General features: G+C 37.8%; 1 protein-coding gene across 2 annotated transcripts in view; it reads right to left on the bottom strand.

Annotated features, from left to right (window-relative positions):
• Positions 1 to 19808, bottom strand: part of ZNF292 (zinc finger protein 292) — a 55113-nt gene that overhangs the window by 10301 nt on the left and 25004 nt on the right. Inside the window, exons 2-7 of one of the 2 annotated variants that reach the window (XM_049817789.1) lie at positions 14829 to 14983; positions 14206 to 14284; positions 12662 to 12797; positions 4593 to 4795; positions 1621 to 1757; positions 211 to 352 (exon numbers count right to left, since the gene is read on the bottom strand). In XM_049817789.1, the coding sequence (XP_049673746.1) occupies positions 211 to 352; positions 1621 to 1757; positions 4593 to 4795; positions 12662 to 12797; positions 14206 to 14284; positions 14829 to 14983 (852 nt within the window). Of the gene's footprint in view, positions 1 to 210; positions 353 to 1620; positions 1758 to 4592; positions 4796 to 12661; positions 12798 to 14205; positions 14285 to 14828; positions 14984 to 19808 lie in introns of those variants that run through there. The other variant, XM_049817790.1, reaches the window with a different exon arrangement.

The following is a 19808-nucleotide window of genomic DNA, read 5'->3' as shown; positions in this document are numbered from 1 at the left end:
CAAAAGAACAAAGAACTTTAATGATTCAAAATGAAACAACTTACAGTTTACCTGCAGAAGGAAGTTGCTATGGCCTTTCCTAAAACCAATTAGAATCGCCGCAAAGCTGTTGCTACACAAAGAGACAGGATGCCTAAGCAGCTTTCATAAATTTTCCTGATTACAGTTCCATTAAAAGTGCCAAAAATATTCTTTCAGGAGTATCCTTACCTCTGAATTAATTACTTTAATCAGGAAGAAAATGTGATAAACAGTCTTAGTTAACACAGAAAGTTGACGACATCTCTCTAGATACACTTGAATAGAAGGCTCTACCCTTTGCTGCAGTTTACTCCAGAAAAGAGTCAGTTCCCTAGAACAAGAGAATAATATTTCAGGGCCAGCAACACAACCACTAATCTGATCACAAGAAATGCAAGGTTGAGAACAGTTTCTCTTTTGTCTTTGGGAAAGGCAAAAAAGATCCAAATTTATTCACACCTTATCTTACAGAGAAAAGCTTTTTATTAATATACCCACACTATTAGTATCTAATTTTCAAGTTTATTACAATGACTCAATTCCAGAAGGACAGATCAGAATAAAGCCAGTACTACCACAATTCATGCCACATACTTTACAGAGTCATGATGTGGTCTTGAAAAAAGTCTTGCTAAGTAGTTTACTCTTCACTCCACAGACTGGAATTTTACACTTCTGAATTCTTAGTAATTACTAACAGCTACAGGAGGATGGCTTTTCTCTGTGGTAGATACATTTCTCTTCAGCTGCTCTGCTTTAAGAGATGAATCTAACTGTGATTTAGTGAGAAATTAGCCCCCAAAGCAAAATAGTACTACTGTATCTAGCTTAACTCACTAGTTAATTCCTCCTTAGGTGCAAATAGCCAAGAGTATTTAGTACCTTGTGGAATGGTGTAACCCCCAAAACTTTAGCAGAATCTTTTTAAGCAAAATCCTGCATTAGCAGATGTTCTCCTGCTGCTGCACATAAAAAGGAGGTACACAAACAAAGCAAATTCTTCAGGAATTGTACAGGTTTGGAAATAAAACCCAACTGTTAGCAGCTGGAAATTCAGAGCCTACCAGCTCAAGTATCTGCCAACAAAGACCAGTTATTTGTTCCCACATTAATGAAAGCAAGACCCAAACAATAATTATCTTAATCTAGCTTATTATTTTGGTTAGAGTAGTAAAGAGCTCCTTCTTTTCTAGAAGTTTGTTAGAGAAACAAATACTGTGTTGTGAAATAAGGACAGATGGGAACAGTACTTATGCATTAAATGTTGACATAATGCTGACTAGCTGCCTGCAGATATTAAATTCCTTATTTCTACAGTGTAAGATTGTTGTCAAGAAAAATTATTAACCAGCTACTGGTATTGTAAATGCCTCATCATACATGCAGCCTTCAAATACCCATAGCGGAAACTAATCTTGTCAAATACTTTCTTTTTTTTTTCCTTTTCTTTTTTTAGCTTTCCAAGAGCCTTATCTCCTTCCCCTTTAGCTCATAGATTTTTATCAGCTAAAGAAAAGTTAACTTATGGCTTATGTACCAGCTCTATCTTCCCAAAACTAATTTTTGTTCCACTAGACATAAAACAATATTCAAACTCACCAGGCACAGTACATCTCTCCTTGCTGCAGCTGGCGAGATAAAAATGCTGCACATAGAATTAGAGCACTTTTTTCATCTCCATCAGATTCTAGGTTACAGATCATTTCTAGAGCATCTTTGCAATCCACTTCTGCAATCTAGAAGGGAGGAAAGAAAGCAAGACCACGCCTAAGAAAGTGGTTTCATTTTCACAGTCATCTGATCCTCTGCAAAAAGACAGTGATTTAGAACTTAGTGAATATTTAACTCTATCAGATAGAGATAAGCTTGAAAGCAAATCAGTGCATTTCTAGATAGAGTGTCAAAACTGATTATGCCACCAGAAAAACTGTTTTATTAAAGTGAATATAAACTTGTTTCTCAGACTAAGACTTGTGTAACTACTGTCCCAGTCACCTAAAAATTTTAATGCACATTAATTATTCATATATATTACATACATATGATAATTGTAATAAGCAGAGTTATAACTTTAAATTGCAGCCTAACACAATAACATTATTACCTGAAACTCTAACCCAGTTTACTAGTTAGTGATGTTACTACTGCTTTAATACAATAGCTGAGAAACTAATGAATTGGAAGTTTAACGTGAAAGTTCCAGCATTTTAAAAAAAATCAAAGATAAAAAGAAAAGGGAAGCTGTACAGTAATAAGCAGGTCAACTGAATGCTTTTCTAGAAGAACATTACAGTCTCTGCAAAGTAAGTAACTTGTTCAAGCAACAATGGAAGAACTTAGTTTTGTAGCAAAACAACAGAAAAACCACAGTCACCCGGTAGTACTAGACAGTTGTATCAGTCCTTAATCAGCACACTTGTTATAACTACTGTCTATTTTGATTCTCAGCAGACTGGTTTGATTACATCAGTTAGGACATCTGACAGGACATGCTGGTATTTATTCTTTGACACTGGCAGCTGAAGAATAACTTGACCATTGCAACAGCACTGCTAGAAGGCTCTCTTGAAAAATCACAAGATCACCCAAAGCAAGAAATGGAAGCACCCACCCAAACACCCAGCTAGTTTGGTAGTTTGGGTAAGGTGGCAGCCACAGCTCGGTTGAGCACCATGGTATTCAGCTATTGGTCCAGCAATCAACCTACAATTTTGAAGAGTACAGCAACTCATTTTTTCCTCTAAATTGACATTTTGTAAATACACTAATAACCCTTCATTGAACATCATTTGAGGTTTAATAACCTCAAATTCATCTTCTAAAGAAAACTGCATTTCTCAAGACCTCAGAAAGGATGGATTAACATAACTGTAATACCAATTTAGACTGAAGGTCTGCTTTGCACAGCACCCTATCTCAGACAGGGACCATCAGTTAAAAGCTTAGGGAAGAATATGGGAAACTGAACTTACAATAAAGGGAATTTTTTTCTGAAATGTTTTTCCAGTCTCTCCGAATTCCTAAGGGACCCAGCTTCCAGCAAAGGTCTGTACAGGTCCAGCCATCAAATCTGTCAGTCTAGCATTTCACATACTGCAGATTTGCATTCTTCACATTACTGAAGCAAACTACTAGACTAATAATCCAAGCTGAGAATGAGCTCAAATGCTACTCTTCTGCCTATTCTGAATGGATATCAAAATTTCCATACCACTAAGGAATGAGTTGTACTTCTTTACAGTTTACCTTTTTTTCCCATTTTCTTACTGTTTTCACACTACAAAACGACTATCCTTCTCAGTTCAGAAATCCATCTTGACATGTTAATCGCATAACTGCCTTCTCTTAGTAATACATGAACTTTCCAGAATGGTTAGTAATACTGCAAACCATGCTGCAGCTGAAGCTGCAAAGCTAAGCAACCCAAGCAATCCAAGGTTTGGAAATATCTGAATTAGGTCCTCTGTGATAACCCAGTTTGAAGTTATCTGTAAGTTATGGCATCCTAAGAAACAAGGCTACCCCATTCCTTTTGTCCACGGGATTCACAGTTCATTCATTGACTGAGCCCATTCTGCTTTGGCGAGGCTGAGTAATGAAGGAAGCATGTTTGCGGGATCACAAATTCCAAGTTCTGTTGAAAGTCTTCAGCAAACAAAGAGGAGATTGCACAGCCTTGTCACAGCTCCTCTTGAGCCTGTTCTGGAAGGGCCTACAGCAGCCAGAGCTGGGAGGGCAAGACTGATCTGATCCTACTGAGCATCGGAAGAACATGCCCAGTCAGAAGTTGTCACCTTAGAATTTAGTCTATATCTAGGGTAGGAAACTTTTCCAACTCTGATCACTGCATAGTTTTCATCCCTTTAAGATCAATTTCAACATGCTTAATACTTATTATTAACATAAAAAGATGACAGGGACAAAAAGCACAGAGATGCAGACAGTCAAGAAAACCAACAATTGCAGTTAGGTTTCCTTTAAGAAGGGAAAAAGCTCAGATAAAACTTTGGGGTGGGGTGAGAAATGAAGATGTCACCTGAAAGAATGCAGAAGACCAAAGCTGTCATCTCCTCTTTGACTTTTGTATTTAAATAAGAAGGATTTCATATTTCAAACCAGATCAAATATCTGATTTCACCTTCAATTTCACCCGGGAATTTGGGTCAAAAAAAGGTTACATTTATTCTCTGAACTGAAAGTAGCATCTAAAGGGCCCCATCTTAGGTACCACCCAAAAAGTTATAGTTAAAATAGTAAGAGTGGGAAAACCATTATCTTCACCTTACTAACAAGATCTGAGGCAGAGCTTTAATATACTTCAAACAAAATCAAAGTTGTGGCAGAGCCAGAAAATGCCTATTAGTGACCTAATATTACACTTCCACAAGTGATTTAATCAAGTCATTACTAGTCAGTTTAAAAGTGACTTAAGTGAAAAAACAGAATACCAAAAATATTTTAGATCATATTTTAAAGGAAAAACCTCCTCTACAGAAAGACAGCCTATGATTAGTGACTTTATTATCATTAAAGAAATAAGTCTAAAAAAAAGTTATTCGTTTTTTACTTACTTCTTCCATTAGCTTTTCATTTGGTGATCCTGAACAAAGACAGACCAGGTAGGTTTGCTTGAAATTGCCTTTTGCACTGATTTCTGGATGGTCAGAGCACAGTTTTGCCAGGGCAGTAGCTTGCGTTAATTGCTTTGTTTTCATTAGGTGCTTAATACGCATATCCAGCAGGACAGGGCCTTCAAACACTAAAAATTCATTCACTTCAAAGAAAAACAAGCCAAAATATTACATACGCATTTCACAGCAGGTTGCAGAGTTAACAGATGGCATTTATTCATTTATGGTTAACCCCTAAAATTTATACAAATCAAAAAAAGGTACAAAAGGTATGAAGCAAAGATGAGGAAAAGCATCTTTGAAAACTGTACTTATTTATTACAAGTATTCCCTGCTACAGACCTTTAATCTACTTGCACGTTTTAAGTCATTCTAATTTCTTGGCAAAATAGCTGCACACAGAACAGATTTAGAAAGCATATAAATATTAAAATATTTAGATACCATTTGATTATAGTTCTACAGAAAGACAAACAACACAAAGCCACTACTCTCACATCCTTCTTTACACATTTGTGCTACGCCTTTGCTAATAGTTGCCTTTTAAAGACAAAAGGCCTTTTAGACCTTGCTATTAAAGGATAAATGTGACAAGCATCAAAGTATCCAAAGTCCTTTTTATTGGTGTTAAATATTTCATACTATGCCTCTACAAAATGCAGTCAAACTCCTTTAGAAGTTTTTCAGCCAAATAAGTTTCTGACAAAAAGAGACCTATATTGTATGCATTTGACTGTGTATAGTTTAAAACTCAAAGACACAGGAATGGCTGTATTTTATTCAACTATATTTTGTAGCTATGCTGCTACCAGAGTTTAAACTCTACTGTCTATGTTAACAACTCAACTCTAGGTGCTTCAGTGGAAGACATAAGAATCCTACAAAAAAGAGGAGCACAGGTTAATGTTCTTGCCCTTACACATACAGCTCATGTCTCATCCAGATCTTCAAGATCAAAATTGCTTCAGCTTTGAAGCATGAGGTTTAGTACTACCTCCAAAATATTTAAAGTCACAGTTATTAAAACTAGATAGACACAGAGACAACCAATTTTATTTAATCCTTTTGACATCAACCCCTCCCTGTGACAACTGTTTCCACAAGCTAGTTACACACTGCATGAAAAATCTTTCTGGTTTTCAATTATCCACATCTTAATTTCATGACAGATTCCCTCATCTTTTAAAAACAACAGAATTTTCTTCTATTTTTTTGTTTCCATTCTTTAAGGAAAACCAGGAGATTCATATTCTCTCAGTGTTAGTGTAAAATCTTGATCTTTTCTAAATGAGATTTTTTTCCACCCTTTTGAGTATTTTCATCACCCCTTCCTGAAACCTCTGGGCACTTGCAGTGCTCACTTTCTGACACATCTTGATAGAAACATTCACTATATTCCTCTTAATTTACTCGCCTTGGATTTTACTTGGATCATGTTGCCCACTCACCTAATTTATATTTTCTTGACTTTCAAAGTCCTGTTTGGTCTTGATGAAATAAATAATTTCAGCATCTGCAAAATTAATTACCTCTCTAGTAATTGGAGCATTAGTATACTGAACATGAGGTTTACTGGAAGAAAAAAAGATCAACTCATTTTATTCTTTGCTTCCTCACATCCTAGTTAGTTTTTGATTCATGACTGTCTTTCGTTTTATCCCATGATTTCTCCTTCTTCTAGCTACTTATACAGGGTATTACTAAAAGCCCATCTTGCAACTGAAATTAGGTCAACCATTTTCTTTTTTACCATTTCAGTGCACAGAATTTTAGGGCAGAAAATATTGCCTTTTGCAGAAATCAAGCCTGTTAGACCCCATCATTATCTTTCATGCATTTTCAGATTTATGGTTGAATTGTCATTTCAACCAACTTCTTAGTTATTTGTTCAGGATCCTTGTGCACTATTACAAATGATCAGCTATGGCTCACTGATGTGTAAGAATATTCAGTCAAATACAAGTTCTTTCTTCCTCTCTCCATGTTGATGAAAATATTACCAGATTTTTATTCATGTAGGAACAAAGGAAAACTAGACTGTGCTAACAGGCAACTGGTAGATGGTAACCATTTTCATGTTTATCAGCAGACATCTGCCTTTTAAGCAGCAGAATAAATGTTTCTTTAAATGTCATTACCAATGCCTCATAAAAAATGCTCATACTCTTGTCAACCCACAAAGGACCCAGTGATTAATTACATTCAGTAGTTTTAGCCTTGCCCTTCCTCCTACCAGGTACCCATAATCCTTTCACCCACAGCGTTTATTCGCAGCTAGTCTTCCTGGAATAACATTGGAACATTTTACCTTATTTCTGTAACAAGATACAGGAAGACCTTAGACTTTATGCTATATTGGTAACCCAAGACGTTTCACTCTGATTTGTTATTAAATTACTGAATTTAATATTTTAGAGACTCTGTTCTATCTGCTAGTCCTCAGTAATCCTCTTCCTTTAGTGTTTACTGCTTCAGCCAGCCTACCTTGCATAAGCATCAGAACATTTTCTATTATCTTCTCAACAAGACACAGGAAGACCTCTGGGTTAAAGCTACATATTAGCTCTTAAGCCTTTATTCTAATCCAAGTGATTATAATCATTACAGTTAACATTTGAAAGCTCATTCAAAACACAAGTTTTAATTACATTTATTTCATAACTGAACTATGTACAACATTTTAAGGCAAAAAACAGTGCTGAGGTTGCAGGAGCAAGTCTATGGTGGGGAAGTCTTAAGATTTTTTTTTTTCCCAACGTTTTATAAATATATTTTATAGTGCAATGTCCATTTCAAAAGTTATTGTAGACAAATTGTTAGTTTACCATAACAAATGTAACTTCACAAAAATGCTTTGAGGCACAAGTGCTTTTTCAGCACAAGTCAGTTAACCTCTATGAGCACAAAATTTGAAGAATTTAATGAGAATGATCTAGTTTATCAATTGCATGATTCTTGAAAAAATTATTAAATATCGGGTTTGTACAATGTTTCACCATTTATTAAAATTCACAATCTTATGCTTGTGCAAGGCACGTGCAGAATTCATATAAATATGTTACCTCAAACCTGAACCTCAAACCACTTAGGCACACTTTGACTTTCAGTCTTTTGTACACTAAGCAATAAGGCCAAACAGATTAGCCATACAACTTCAAGAAACACAAATTCTGGTTGTCATGAATTCAAATCAGCTTCAATTCAAGATTAAAATCAGGCCTCATCTCAAATTAAGCTACCTGGTAGTTCAGGAGGCCAGTAAGACAAAAGATTCACTATCATGTGAAGAGTTAAGACTATCTTACTAAGGTTTCCTTCCCTAACCAATTAATGAAGCAGAGAAACATGGAAAACTCCTCTCTCCAAGTACAACTGCTTCTTGTTCATCATATGCCATCTCAAGACAAAAAGCAGTCATGCAGCTGAAACCTGAAGTAGTAGCAGGTCCAGTCAAGATGCAAATGCAATGCAACGTCTGATAGCAACATGAAAACAGCTAACAAGTGCTAAAGCAGGTGGGCCATTTACTTTCAGACTAGTCAATGATCAAAGCTAATACTGCCACCTTGAATTTAATAATGTGGATAAGATATTTTATTTTCACCTGCCTAGGCATATCTTTCCAGATTTGTTTCTGCTTTGGTACTGAGACTAGTTTTTCCCACTATTTGAGGTCAATGGCATCTGGCTGAATGGTGCTCCACAGCAAAGAATGTTACCAATATGCTCATAAGGGATCTCTGAAATTTTATTTGGGAAGATTGGTACTTTACTATCCTCATGACCCAATGAGATCATATAACTTTGGATGATCTCTCAAGTCTAAAAAGTCCATGATGCTACACAGACAAAACTCAAAATTTGACAGGCATTCTTTAAAGGCACAGGAGACAGGTTTAGGTAGAAAAAGAAGAAAATTCACATGAACAAACAAGTAGTTTACAGCTCCTGAGCACACTTCTAAGAGATAATACTGTTGAGAAACCAAAATTTGAATCAAGAAGTTGCAGGCCTAGTCACATAATTGTTGTGGGACAGAAGCAAGAAGCAACAAGATATGTGGAACCGGGGAAAGGATCTCTCTTTTTTGGCAACGAACTCTCTGAGGGAGGGGAAAATTGCCTGGGAATTCTTCAAATGAATATAGATTGATCCATGGCACAATACAAAACAAATTCAGGAAACTCAAAAGGAGTTTCTCTCAGAAGATCTCTCAGATGGCAGCCATGAGTAGTGCTATCAACTCCAGATGTCCACTTAGGGGGCCCACAAATGACATCCAAAGACCCTGCTGACAATTCAGTTTCTGCAAACAAATTCTCTTTGGAGTCACTAGTCAAGAATAAGAAAGAAATATATTCCTCAGCTCATTAGGAATCCAAATTCCCATTTCCAGGCTAGTCCTCCATACAAAACAGACTAGCATTTGGGGAACAAGCACAGCCCTGAATGACAACGCTCATGTTCCACTTGCAGGAGGAGAGGGATAAATTTTCTTCAAAAACAACTCAAGTAGGGTATCGGCATTACAATAGTTACAATTACAAGAGGAGAGTTTCTTATTTGGTGACGCCTGTTGCACAGAATCTGGTAACTTAAGCCAGGTTTCCCAACATTCATGGTCAGAGATGGGCTACAAATCCAGGGCAATGCCAATGTTTGTTACCCAAGCAGGCGACAAATCAAGTGGCTGGAGAATATTTCTGGTCTGAGAAGATTTTGTGTGCACACAAACACAAATCTGTATCTACAGTATGCATTAGTTCCTGCAATACAGTTCCAGGCAGACTTTACTATTTTACATCATAGTACTGTGTGAACATCTTGCAGTAATACCCATCAGCAAACAAATCAGTAACAGGCGTGCTGTTCTTGTCAGTGCTTCAAACAAACGGGTATCCATCTTCTACTTTTTTGAGCTCCTTAGTGCATGAATCCTTACAGACACACATTCATCAGAAAACTGAGCTGTACTCAAGGCAGTCAGGAGTAAGGCAATTATTTAATGACACGGCACTCAGAACGGTCTCCCTAACATTTTTGGAAGTGAGTACTTGCTGCTCATATTTAGGTGGAACCCATGCAACAGTCCATTCATAAAACTAGGAGAGCAAGAGAACAGTCCAGTTCAGAGAAGCCTGCATTTGCTTGACTGTAATGAGAACAAACCAGCTGTGCTGTGTGGTCAGAGAAAATGAACTTGTCTCTCACACTATGTCCTGAGTTTGTACAATTTGAAAATAGAGGAATTCAAAAGGATCCGTCTCCGAGATGAAACAGACGCCTAGTTGTGCTTCCTACAGGAGACCCAAAGAGGCAAACTGACCTTCAGGTGTCAACAACAGAGGCCTTCAAGAAGGGATAATCAATGACCTAGAATTCAGCAGATATCCAGTTATGTCAAAGATTCTGAATAGGTCCTAATTATTCTGAATAGGTCACAATTGAAACTACCAAGACTGAATAAAATAAACATGAAGAAATGACTGAAACAAATACAGGCAACAAAAGCTTAAGAGGGTGATATTAGGAAAAACACCCCCAGTTTCAACTAGTTGTTTCATTTCCAAGAGATAAATGTTTACACTAACCATTACTCAAAGACCAAGATGACCAAATCTGCCAAATTATAACATCCAGTGTAACAAGCTGACTACTTAAATACTTGGGAACTTCTGAAATAGCAAATGGTAAAGGCAACACGAAGAACAAAACCAAAATCCTGTAAGTGAAGTTTACAAATATTCCGAAGACTGTTATACTGGAGTTAAGGTTGAAGACTGCTGAGAGAAAGTTGTCCACTGACAGAGGGTAAGTGGTAGCCAGTGGAAGTGCTGGATTACAGACAAGAAAGGCAGCTCTCTGGGCAATGGAGTTTTGGTATTACTAAAATACTGTTCAAATTATGAGAATATCCTTCAAATTAGCAAGAAGATGACACAAAACAATACAGTATTACAGAGGATGACGACAGCTAGAAAACAGCTTGTCAACTGAGTAACAAAAATATGGATACGTATCAGTGGCAAGATTGTCATACTACAAGTAATAACTGTAACAGCAGTCAGTCAGTCAAGTCCAAGGCAGGAGCATCCTTGAGTAAACAGCATTCAGGAGCAAAAGGAATCCCGAAATGTCCATAAAGAACTTCACAGGAAAACACTAATAAAACAAATAGTCATCAAAACCAGATTCATGAGGGGGTTCTTAAAAAACCTCAAATATAAGGCAAGTAAAATATTAATTAAACCTCTCTCTTAGAAGTACCTTACTGTTAAGAGGACTACAAGGTGGTTGATATGAAGCTAGTAAAAGAGTACTCTGGGGGACTCTGAGAACTGCATACCAATCCAAAATTTGTATTAGAAGCATAATAAATTATTAAAAGAAGTGGCAAAATGCAAATCTTGTGGAAGAGTAAGCATGGCTCTTGTAAAAAAAAATAATAAATCACTTTATACATTTACTGGACTTATCTGAGGGATTTGTGATAATATAAATAAAGGAGATCCAATTAATTTTCTAAAGGCATTAAAAGAAGTCCCTCAAAACCCCCAAAGATACCAACCTATTTTAGTAGTAAAAAGAAGATACTTATACGGATAAATTATCACTTAAAAGAAAAGAGGAAAAAAGAAAAAGAAAACAAACTCTCAGTGGGCTCCCTGAGGATCTGTACCAGGACCTCTGCTGTCCAGCATTTTTATAAATATTTGGAAAAGGGGGCTAGAGAACAAGGTGACAAAACATGCTGATAAAAGCAGGGTAGTAAAAACATACCAACAGTAAAAGACTAAAGAGGACAGGACTTCATAACATGGCGTTACAGACAAAATTAAAATGTTGATTAAAACCCCAAAGTGATTTTCATGGGGAAAAATGCAATCCTAACTACATACAGAAAAAATAGGCTGGGTGTTAGGGGGAAAATGCTAACACTGAAATAGGTACTACTCCTCAAGAAAGAAACCAGGACTAAACCACACAGTTTTAAGAAAACAGTGGTTCAATGCTCAGTCAAGAAGCAAGTCTAATGTTAGGAAATATTATGAAAGGAATGCGGAATGAGGCAGAAAATCAGTACATCTACGTGTTGACTGCTGAATAAACCTTTGGTCCCCCGTATGAGGAATGGGACAGTAAAGCTAGAAGATAGTATGGAATAGGCACTACAGAAGAGAGAAGTTGGGATATGACAGGAGTCTAACGAATCATGTCTTATGATGCATTCATTAAAAGACCAGAGAATAGTTTACTTTTTAATAAATAGAGAATATCACATGAAATAAGCAGGCATCAGGCTAAAAGGAGGCAGACTTTACTTGAGAGGAACTACTTTACTTGATGTGAGAACTGTGTAACTCTGCTATAGACACTTAGATGTGATGGTTCATACAAATTTTAAAATCAATTAGGCAAAGAATCAAAAATCAGCTAAGACTTATTAACAAAAGTATAGCACTTCTGAACTGCAAATCATTAACAATGGAAATAATACATCACGAAAATATCATTGTAAGCCTCTGCTGATCATATACTCTTCCCCATGGAACTGCTGTTAGCCATTCTCAAAACTCTGGTCTACATGAATCTTCAGTAATGGCCCTCTTTGAATTTCATAACTGAGTAAATGCCATTCTCATTAAAAAAAAAAAAAAGTTTTTTATTTTTTGTTTTATGTCAAATAATCTTTGTATATCAGTACTGAACCTACCCTACCGTAAAATAGCCTGTATGTAATCTCCATTCATGCAGTTTATGAAGAAAATGGCAAGAGATCTCCAGGTATGATTGCCTTTTATGCAAAATACCAACATTAAATTCTTTGTATATTCTTAGGAACATACTGTCTTAATAATTCAGACAATGCTACAAGTGTATTTATTTATATAGATTATAAATTATCACATAAACCATATTCAACAGAAGACTTCCATATAAGATAATAATATTTCAAAGTATTACAAAAATGAGGCATATTTTATCTCAATCATCATTTTAAATTTTACCTTTATCTGGATCCAACTGTTCCTGGGAAAGAATACCACACAACACTGGGTTCTTCCACACTCCCTTCTCTTGTGTAAGTGTAGTTAAAATGTGCAGTTCTCGGCTGCCATTTTCCATCAAGTTTTTATGAGCCACCTGAAGAATATATTTTACAAAACAAAGTATTGTTAAAAAGAGCTATTCAGAATGTCTTTTATACTCCTTTATACCTTATGTAAAAAAAAATCCCCCCTTACCAGATAAAGAGTTAAATGCATAGCAAAACAATCTTAATATTCAGCCTATAGAGGCTTTACTTCTGCCTCTGTTGTCCAAGATTTAGGCTGAGAAACCAAAATGACCGAGTGCCCCAAACTTGCCTTGAGATTTATTAAAAGGGCTACTTCTTAAATTTCTGAAACTATATTTTGAAATCGGCCTCCCCTTTAAAAATGGATGAGCAAATTCTCTGGTCCACGTATTGGTCTGGCACCAGCTGCCTAAACTCTTAGACTTTTCAGACTCTTCAGCAACTTAATTTTTTTGCACTGGAGACACTGAAAAAAATATTTTTGTAAAGATGAAAGATTTAAAGTGTAAGACCTCACTGCATGGTTCTATGCAAATATGATGAAGGCAGGATGGAGTTTTAAAATCAATTAAAATAGTTTCTACTGCATTTAGATACTAGTATAAACTCTGGAAGCAGATGTATGCTTGGGAGCAAACTAAGTACCTGCGAAAATCTGCGGCTTAAATAGCAATGCACAAACAGCACTGGTCCTTAAAAAAAAAGAAAGGACTCACCTCTCTCTATTTTTTTTTTACTTTTCCACCTGCTCTGAAGGCTGTGGAACCTCCCGGCACCAAACAGAATTGATTTATATCAGGCAGTTGCTAGTCAAAATGCTACTCTAAAAATCAGCCTTGCAACTTCCTATGTTATTTAGGCCGAGAATCCTGAGGTAACTGTATCTGGTCTTTTTCACTATTCTTTCCTTCTCTATAACCCCCACTTTTTTTTTTTTTTTTTTTAAACTGTAGGCAGGACCTCCCACTACATATTTCTGATAAATACTGAGGAGCAGAACTTGTTTCAACATCCTTCTTTAAAGCAGAGCTCTAATCCTTAACCAGGTAGTGCCCCATGGGAGATCTAACAATCCTGCAGTATCAACAGATCTTTCATTCATAGGAAGTCTCAAATATACAGCCATAAATAGTAAAGAATGACTTATATGATATTATTTCATTTCTAACACTGTTAATAGACAAATACCTTTTAAAACATGAGCTTTCTTTCAAGTATCTGAAAATACTTTTTTTTCTCCACAGCTGCTACATGAACAAATGACAAGAACATGCTACATGCTCCACAGCTGCTACATGAACAAGACAAATTATATGACTGACAGCAATTACTGCACAGAATCTCCAGCTGAAGGCCTTGATCTTTATTAGCCACCAGGAAACAAGTCTTCAGACATGCTACATACTTAATATCCCTAGGTTTCCAAACCATTCTTAAAAGCTATTAAGTCTTCATTTCATGAATCAGACTCACCTGTACAAAAGCCTGAAATTCTTCCCATTTATTTTCAGGTAAATCAAGAGGCAGACACAGTAGCAGTTCAATACAGCTTCTGGAAGTCAAATGGGAATATTATTCGAGGCGATTTTTGAGGGGCTTTTAAAATGTACAATCAACAATTCTTTATTCTATATCCAAATAGTTATTTGTTTGAAATGCCAAAGTCACAAAACAGTTTGCTTTCTTTGAACATATAAAGAAAAGGTGGTCATAGACACTCTCGCAAAAACTGTTAAAGCAAACTCTCTAAAAGAACACCAATTTTAAAAAAAACACATTGGATTTATCATTCAAGCCCAACCCTCTAACAGCCTGTGTAAACTGATGCACTTTCAGACTGCATGCAGATCAATAGTAGCTAAGCGTTTCAAGCCAGGGATGTTGGTTTGGCCTAGATCAGGAGTCCTTCTCAAGACCGCCCCATTTCCAACAACCAAAGATGTTCTCTCTCCCATACAGCATTCACCATGAGGAAGGAAGGTGCTTCCCAACCTATTTAGAATTTCTATAGACCGTGAACTGGATTGGGAAACCATTTACGCAGTGAAAAGCTAATACCATACAGGTTGGTTTTAGTAACAGAAAAATATACTCACAGTGCTAAACGTTCAAGCACAAAGGCTACATTTTCACACTCAGAGGTAAGATAAGGTCGTGCTTTAACATAACTTCGGATAGCCACTGTATACACCTCTAACAGGGGCAGAGGGTCTTCTGATGTTTTCCACTTTTCTGCATATTCCAGCAAAGTCTGTTTAGGAGAAGGAAAAAACCACCCCCAAATTCAGGAACAAATGTAAGTTTTTAGTTCTATATTCCTCACTAGTAGACTATCCTTCTGAATGATTACATCTATGTCCTTAATATGAATTACATGTTCTCAAAGCATGCCTTTTTTCCTTAAGATTTATTGTTACATTAACAACTGGAACTTAAACTCCACACACAATCATTCTCTGATCATACAAAAATGTTATGACTGACACCTCCCCCCTACTATATCACCCTATGATTAATTTTAAATTCATATTTTCCAAATATAGAAGCCGGAAGAGCATATCTGGGAACATCTTACTTTACTTTTTTTCAGAAATTCATAATTAAGGGACTGAAAACTCATTTTTTTTAGACATTCACCTCTACAGTTCAGCTTCTAAAGCAAATAAATTTGAAAGTACTAGCTTTTATTTTAACTTCACTACTTTCAGGAACAGCTTTACATTTCCTTTCTTTTGCCACCTTGCCAATACAGGTATCTTCAGGCTACCACTTTTCACATGGTCCTGAAAAGAATATGAACTACGCATTTTAGAGACACTGTTTATACACCAAAAACTCAATCAAAAAGTTGTTTTCCTACTTGCCACATAAATACCTACAAACAGTGATTTCAAAATAAAACTCAGAGTGATGGAATAACCACCACCACCCAAAGTACAAAAGGCTTCTGTTCATTTCAGTCAGGGCCAGGAGACTCGGACTCAGACACACATAAAGGTGGAGTAGACAGTAAGGTTCTGTGCTGGTTTTGGTTGGGGTAGAGTTAATCTTCATAGAAGCTAGCATGGGGCTTTGTTTTGGATTTGTGCTGGAAATAGTGTTGGTAATGGCGAGATGTTTTGGTTCCTGCTGAGCAGGGCTTACCCAGAGCCAAGGGCTGTTCTGCTCCTCACCCCACCCCACCAGCGAGGAGCTGGGGGGGCACAAGGAGTTGGAGGGGACACAGCTGGGACAGCCGACCCCAACTGACCCAGGGATATCCCAGACCATAGGACGTCATGCTCGGCACATAAAGCTGGGGAAGAAGAAGGAAGGGGGGACATTCAGAGTCACGGTGTTTGTCTTCCCAAGTCCCCGTTCGGCGTGCTGGAGCCCTGCTGTCCTGGAGATGGCTGAACACCTGCCTGCCCATGGGAAGTGGGGAATGGATTCCTTGGTTTGCTTTGCTTGTGTGCGTGGGTTTTGCTTTACCTATTAAACTGTCTTTATCTCATCCCGTGAGTTTTCTCACTTCTACCCTTCAGATTCTCTCCCCCATCCCACTGTGAGGGAGGTGAGTGAGAGGCTGCGTGGGGCTGAGTTGCCATCTGGGGTTAAACCATGACAGGTTCGCATGTCAACATCCAAACCATGTCACCATTGGATCTCTGCTGTCAAGCCTGGGGTAGCTTACAGGATTGCAAACTAATTCCTGCACTACGGCAGGTTGCAGCCTGTCATATTAAGATCATCAATTTTGCTGTTTGCTTCTTGGGGGGCATAACAGACAGAAAGCTCAGAGTAACAGATAGCAATTTTGGTTGTCCGACACCCTGCTCAAAGCAGGGCCATTAGAGTAAGTTCTTTGGAGTAACATCCAAGGGAGCTGCGAGTACCCTGAGGGACAGAGACTCGACAGCCTCTGTGGGCAACCTGTTTCTGAGTCCTGACTACCATTTATTGGGATGTCCCCCCACCAGTACCTAGATGCAGTCCCATGGGTTCTGTGGGATTAATAAAGATATTAATCTCCTTCAACCTGCTGGCCACACTCTCGCTAGTACAGCTGAGGGTGTAGCTGGTGCTCTGCCGCAAGGGCACGCTGCTGGCTGTTCAGGAGGACGGCTGGGTTGGTGTCCGTAGAGCTGCTGCCCAGGTACCCTCTATTGGTGCACGGGGCTACTCTCTCCCACACTCAGGGCTTTGTGTTCACCTTAGCTGAACTACATGTCAGCCCATTCCCCCGGGATGTTGAGGTCCCTTCTCAGACATCTCCCTGACCTCCCGTGTATCGACTGCTCCCACCAATTCGGCATCATCTGCAAATGTGCTGAGGATACACTCTGTCCCCTCATCCAGTTCACTAATAAAGAAGTTAGAGAGTATCTGCTCCAGTGTCAAGCTTTGGTAGGATGCCACAAGTAGCCTGCTGCCATCTGGACTTTGTACTACTAAGCACAAATCTTTGAGACCCACAGCTCAGCCATCTCATTATATTGTCTGGATAAGTGGACTATTTCACGATTTATAAGGACACTATGGGAGACGAAGTCCAAGGTCTGGCTGATGTCAGGCAGAAAACCATCTGCTGCTATTCCCTCATCTGCAGAACGAGCTATTTCATCACAGAAGGAAATCAGGTTTGTCAGCGTGAAAGCTTTTTATATAGCTCATACTGTCAAGGCCATTTAGCAAAAGACACGGTTCCCCTTTTTATTAATGTCAGCTGTAATTAAAACAATTTTAACAATATTGGTTCAATTCTGACAAGGTTTGCTCCAGTAAGGAAAATCAGAGCCCCCCGGACAATAAAGCTGTTCTGCTACAGAATCCCCCTGTAGCATACATACCTATGTATGTAGAATACATACCTGAACAAAAACCAGAATAAAGTGGTTCTCAACTCATCTTAACAAGCAAACACTAAAATTTTGTTTAATTTTTAATATGCAAAGGTAATGATTTTAATGAACTTGCTATGTCTGGGATATAACGCAAATCAAACGATAAAATCGGACTTTGAGCAAGTTGTCTCTGGCTTTATGTATTAGAGTAAGAAAACTGAACATTAATTCTTCAGGAAAGGCAAGTCAGTCACATTAAAGGACAAAACAAAACTAGGTTTAATCCTGTCTTCAAGTCTACTAAGTTCAACATAAGTTAAATTCAGCATTGCCCTGGCTATGTTAGATATATGTACTGAGTTAGCTAGTGGCACTATTAAGAACATACTTAAAATTCTTGTATTTGGCGGTGTCCAAAATATACACTCTCAGTAAAAAAAAAAGTCAACTATATTAAACTGAATCAGAAGACCATTTAATGTGGTTATTCACAGTCACAATACCACCGCCAGGTTATAGCACAGACAAAACATGGACCAAAGGTATCCCAGTTAAGGATGTAACAGGTAAGAAATATGCAGTTTTTGGCAAACTATTGCATTAAAACCTATTTTGTTTTAAAGGAGTTCTCAATACACAGTCACCTTAAAAGAAGTTACATACTGTACCTTCCTGCTGCAGTAGCAGATGTTTCTGCAGCATCTAGTGCTCCCTACTGGAACCTTGAGCTCAACTGGAATATTGTCTGTTTTACTGTAATACCCAATATGATGCTCTCCTAACAGCAGCAAAAAAGCATCACAGATCACAGCAGAGAAATCAAGAAAGAGTAGAATACAGCAGAAGCATGAAAGAAGCAACACAGGAGGACTGGATAAACAAGCTAACAATGTTAGCAGACATCTATTTTGGTACCATTTGGCAATTTTGATCAATGCACTAGAATAATCAGAACAAAGGAGTCTGCTTCAAAGAATCTTGCAAGAAACTCCAGTAAAAAGTCTCCCTCTGACCAAATACTCACATAACCAGATTTACTATGATTTCAGTTATTGATCTGTCATAGAGGATATGTTTAAGGATGCTAGCAGTAAAACAGCAAAGCCGAAGAAAAAACAGCCTAAAAACCCCAAGTGGTAGCTAACTTACCAGACCAAGGCAGTAACAGGTTGCATGAACCACCATTCAGTTTTATCCCACTGATTGTCCAAACTTGGTAGAGCTGGCCTGGCCATCATAAATCTGCCAAATAGCTTCTGCCAGTAAGGTAAGCTTATATTTAGGAAGTTGATATATCAAGTCATGAATCCTTTTTAATACTAGAATCACTAGGTTTACCTGTTAAAGACGTGATGTAAATCTCATTTTGAATGTGGCCCATCTACCTTTACTAGCATCCTCTTCCGAAGAGCACTGCAAGTAACAAGGTTAATGCAAGCTTTGGCAAGTGGAGGACATTTCAAAGTTAGCTAACAAGCCAGGACAACACTTCGAGACTTTCAGGATATGTTAAGTTGAGCAGAACGGGGAAGAAGAAAGGGATGAGGAAGGAGACTTAAGCGGGGAGATGTAACTAAGCAATTGGTCTTCTGAGAAGCATCACTGAAGAATTATCAAGAGGATTCTCACCAACTGTTGCAAAGACAGCAAAACCTAGAATCTAAAGAAGAAACTAAAGGCCTCAATTTAGACACACTAATTCATAAAGCAAGGCATGACAGGTGACCATCAAGACCTGCAACAACCAGATCAGAAGATCTCAAGTTTCATGCGGCAGGAAAGAGAGACCTTAAAGGTAGTCAGCATGCTATAAAACCTCCAGCTAGGCAGTATCACCATCCAATCTGCATAAGGGATGGCACAGGCCCATCATCACAGAACCCAGCTGGAATTCTCCCAGACAATTAGGAACTTTACAGAAATACTATGTAGTCATTAACACCAGAAAATTGGACTGGTGAAGAACTACAAAAGCACTTGCAGAACGTATGAAAGCGCAACCAACACTACTCCAATCCACGTCCAGATTAATAAGGACAAATTGGAGCAAGTAAAATTTAATTTTGAAAATATGAGGTTCAGTAGTAGTTAACCAAAACCAAAATAAAAGTAGATATAATCAACACATCGGCAAATTCTCAGAATCCACCACTTAACAAAAAATACTTGGTAAGTTGGTGAACTGTTACTACCACTACTGTCCTTTAAAAAGCAGCATGTACAGATGCAAACACACTGTATAAAGCAAGCAGG

Source organism: Accipiter gentilis, chromosome 15 (genome assembly GCF_929443795.1).
Source record: "Accipiter gentilis chromosome 15, bAccGen1.1, whole genome shotgun sequence".
Taxonomy (NCBI): Eukaryota; Metazoa; Chordata; class Aves; order Accipitriformes; family Accipitridae; genus Astur; species Astur gentilis.
The sequence above is the reverse complement of the archived record's forward strand: the minus strand, read 5'-3'. Positions and strand labels throughout refer to the sequence as shown.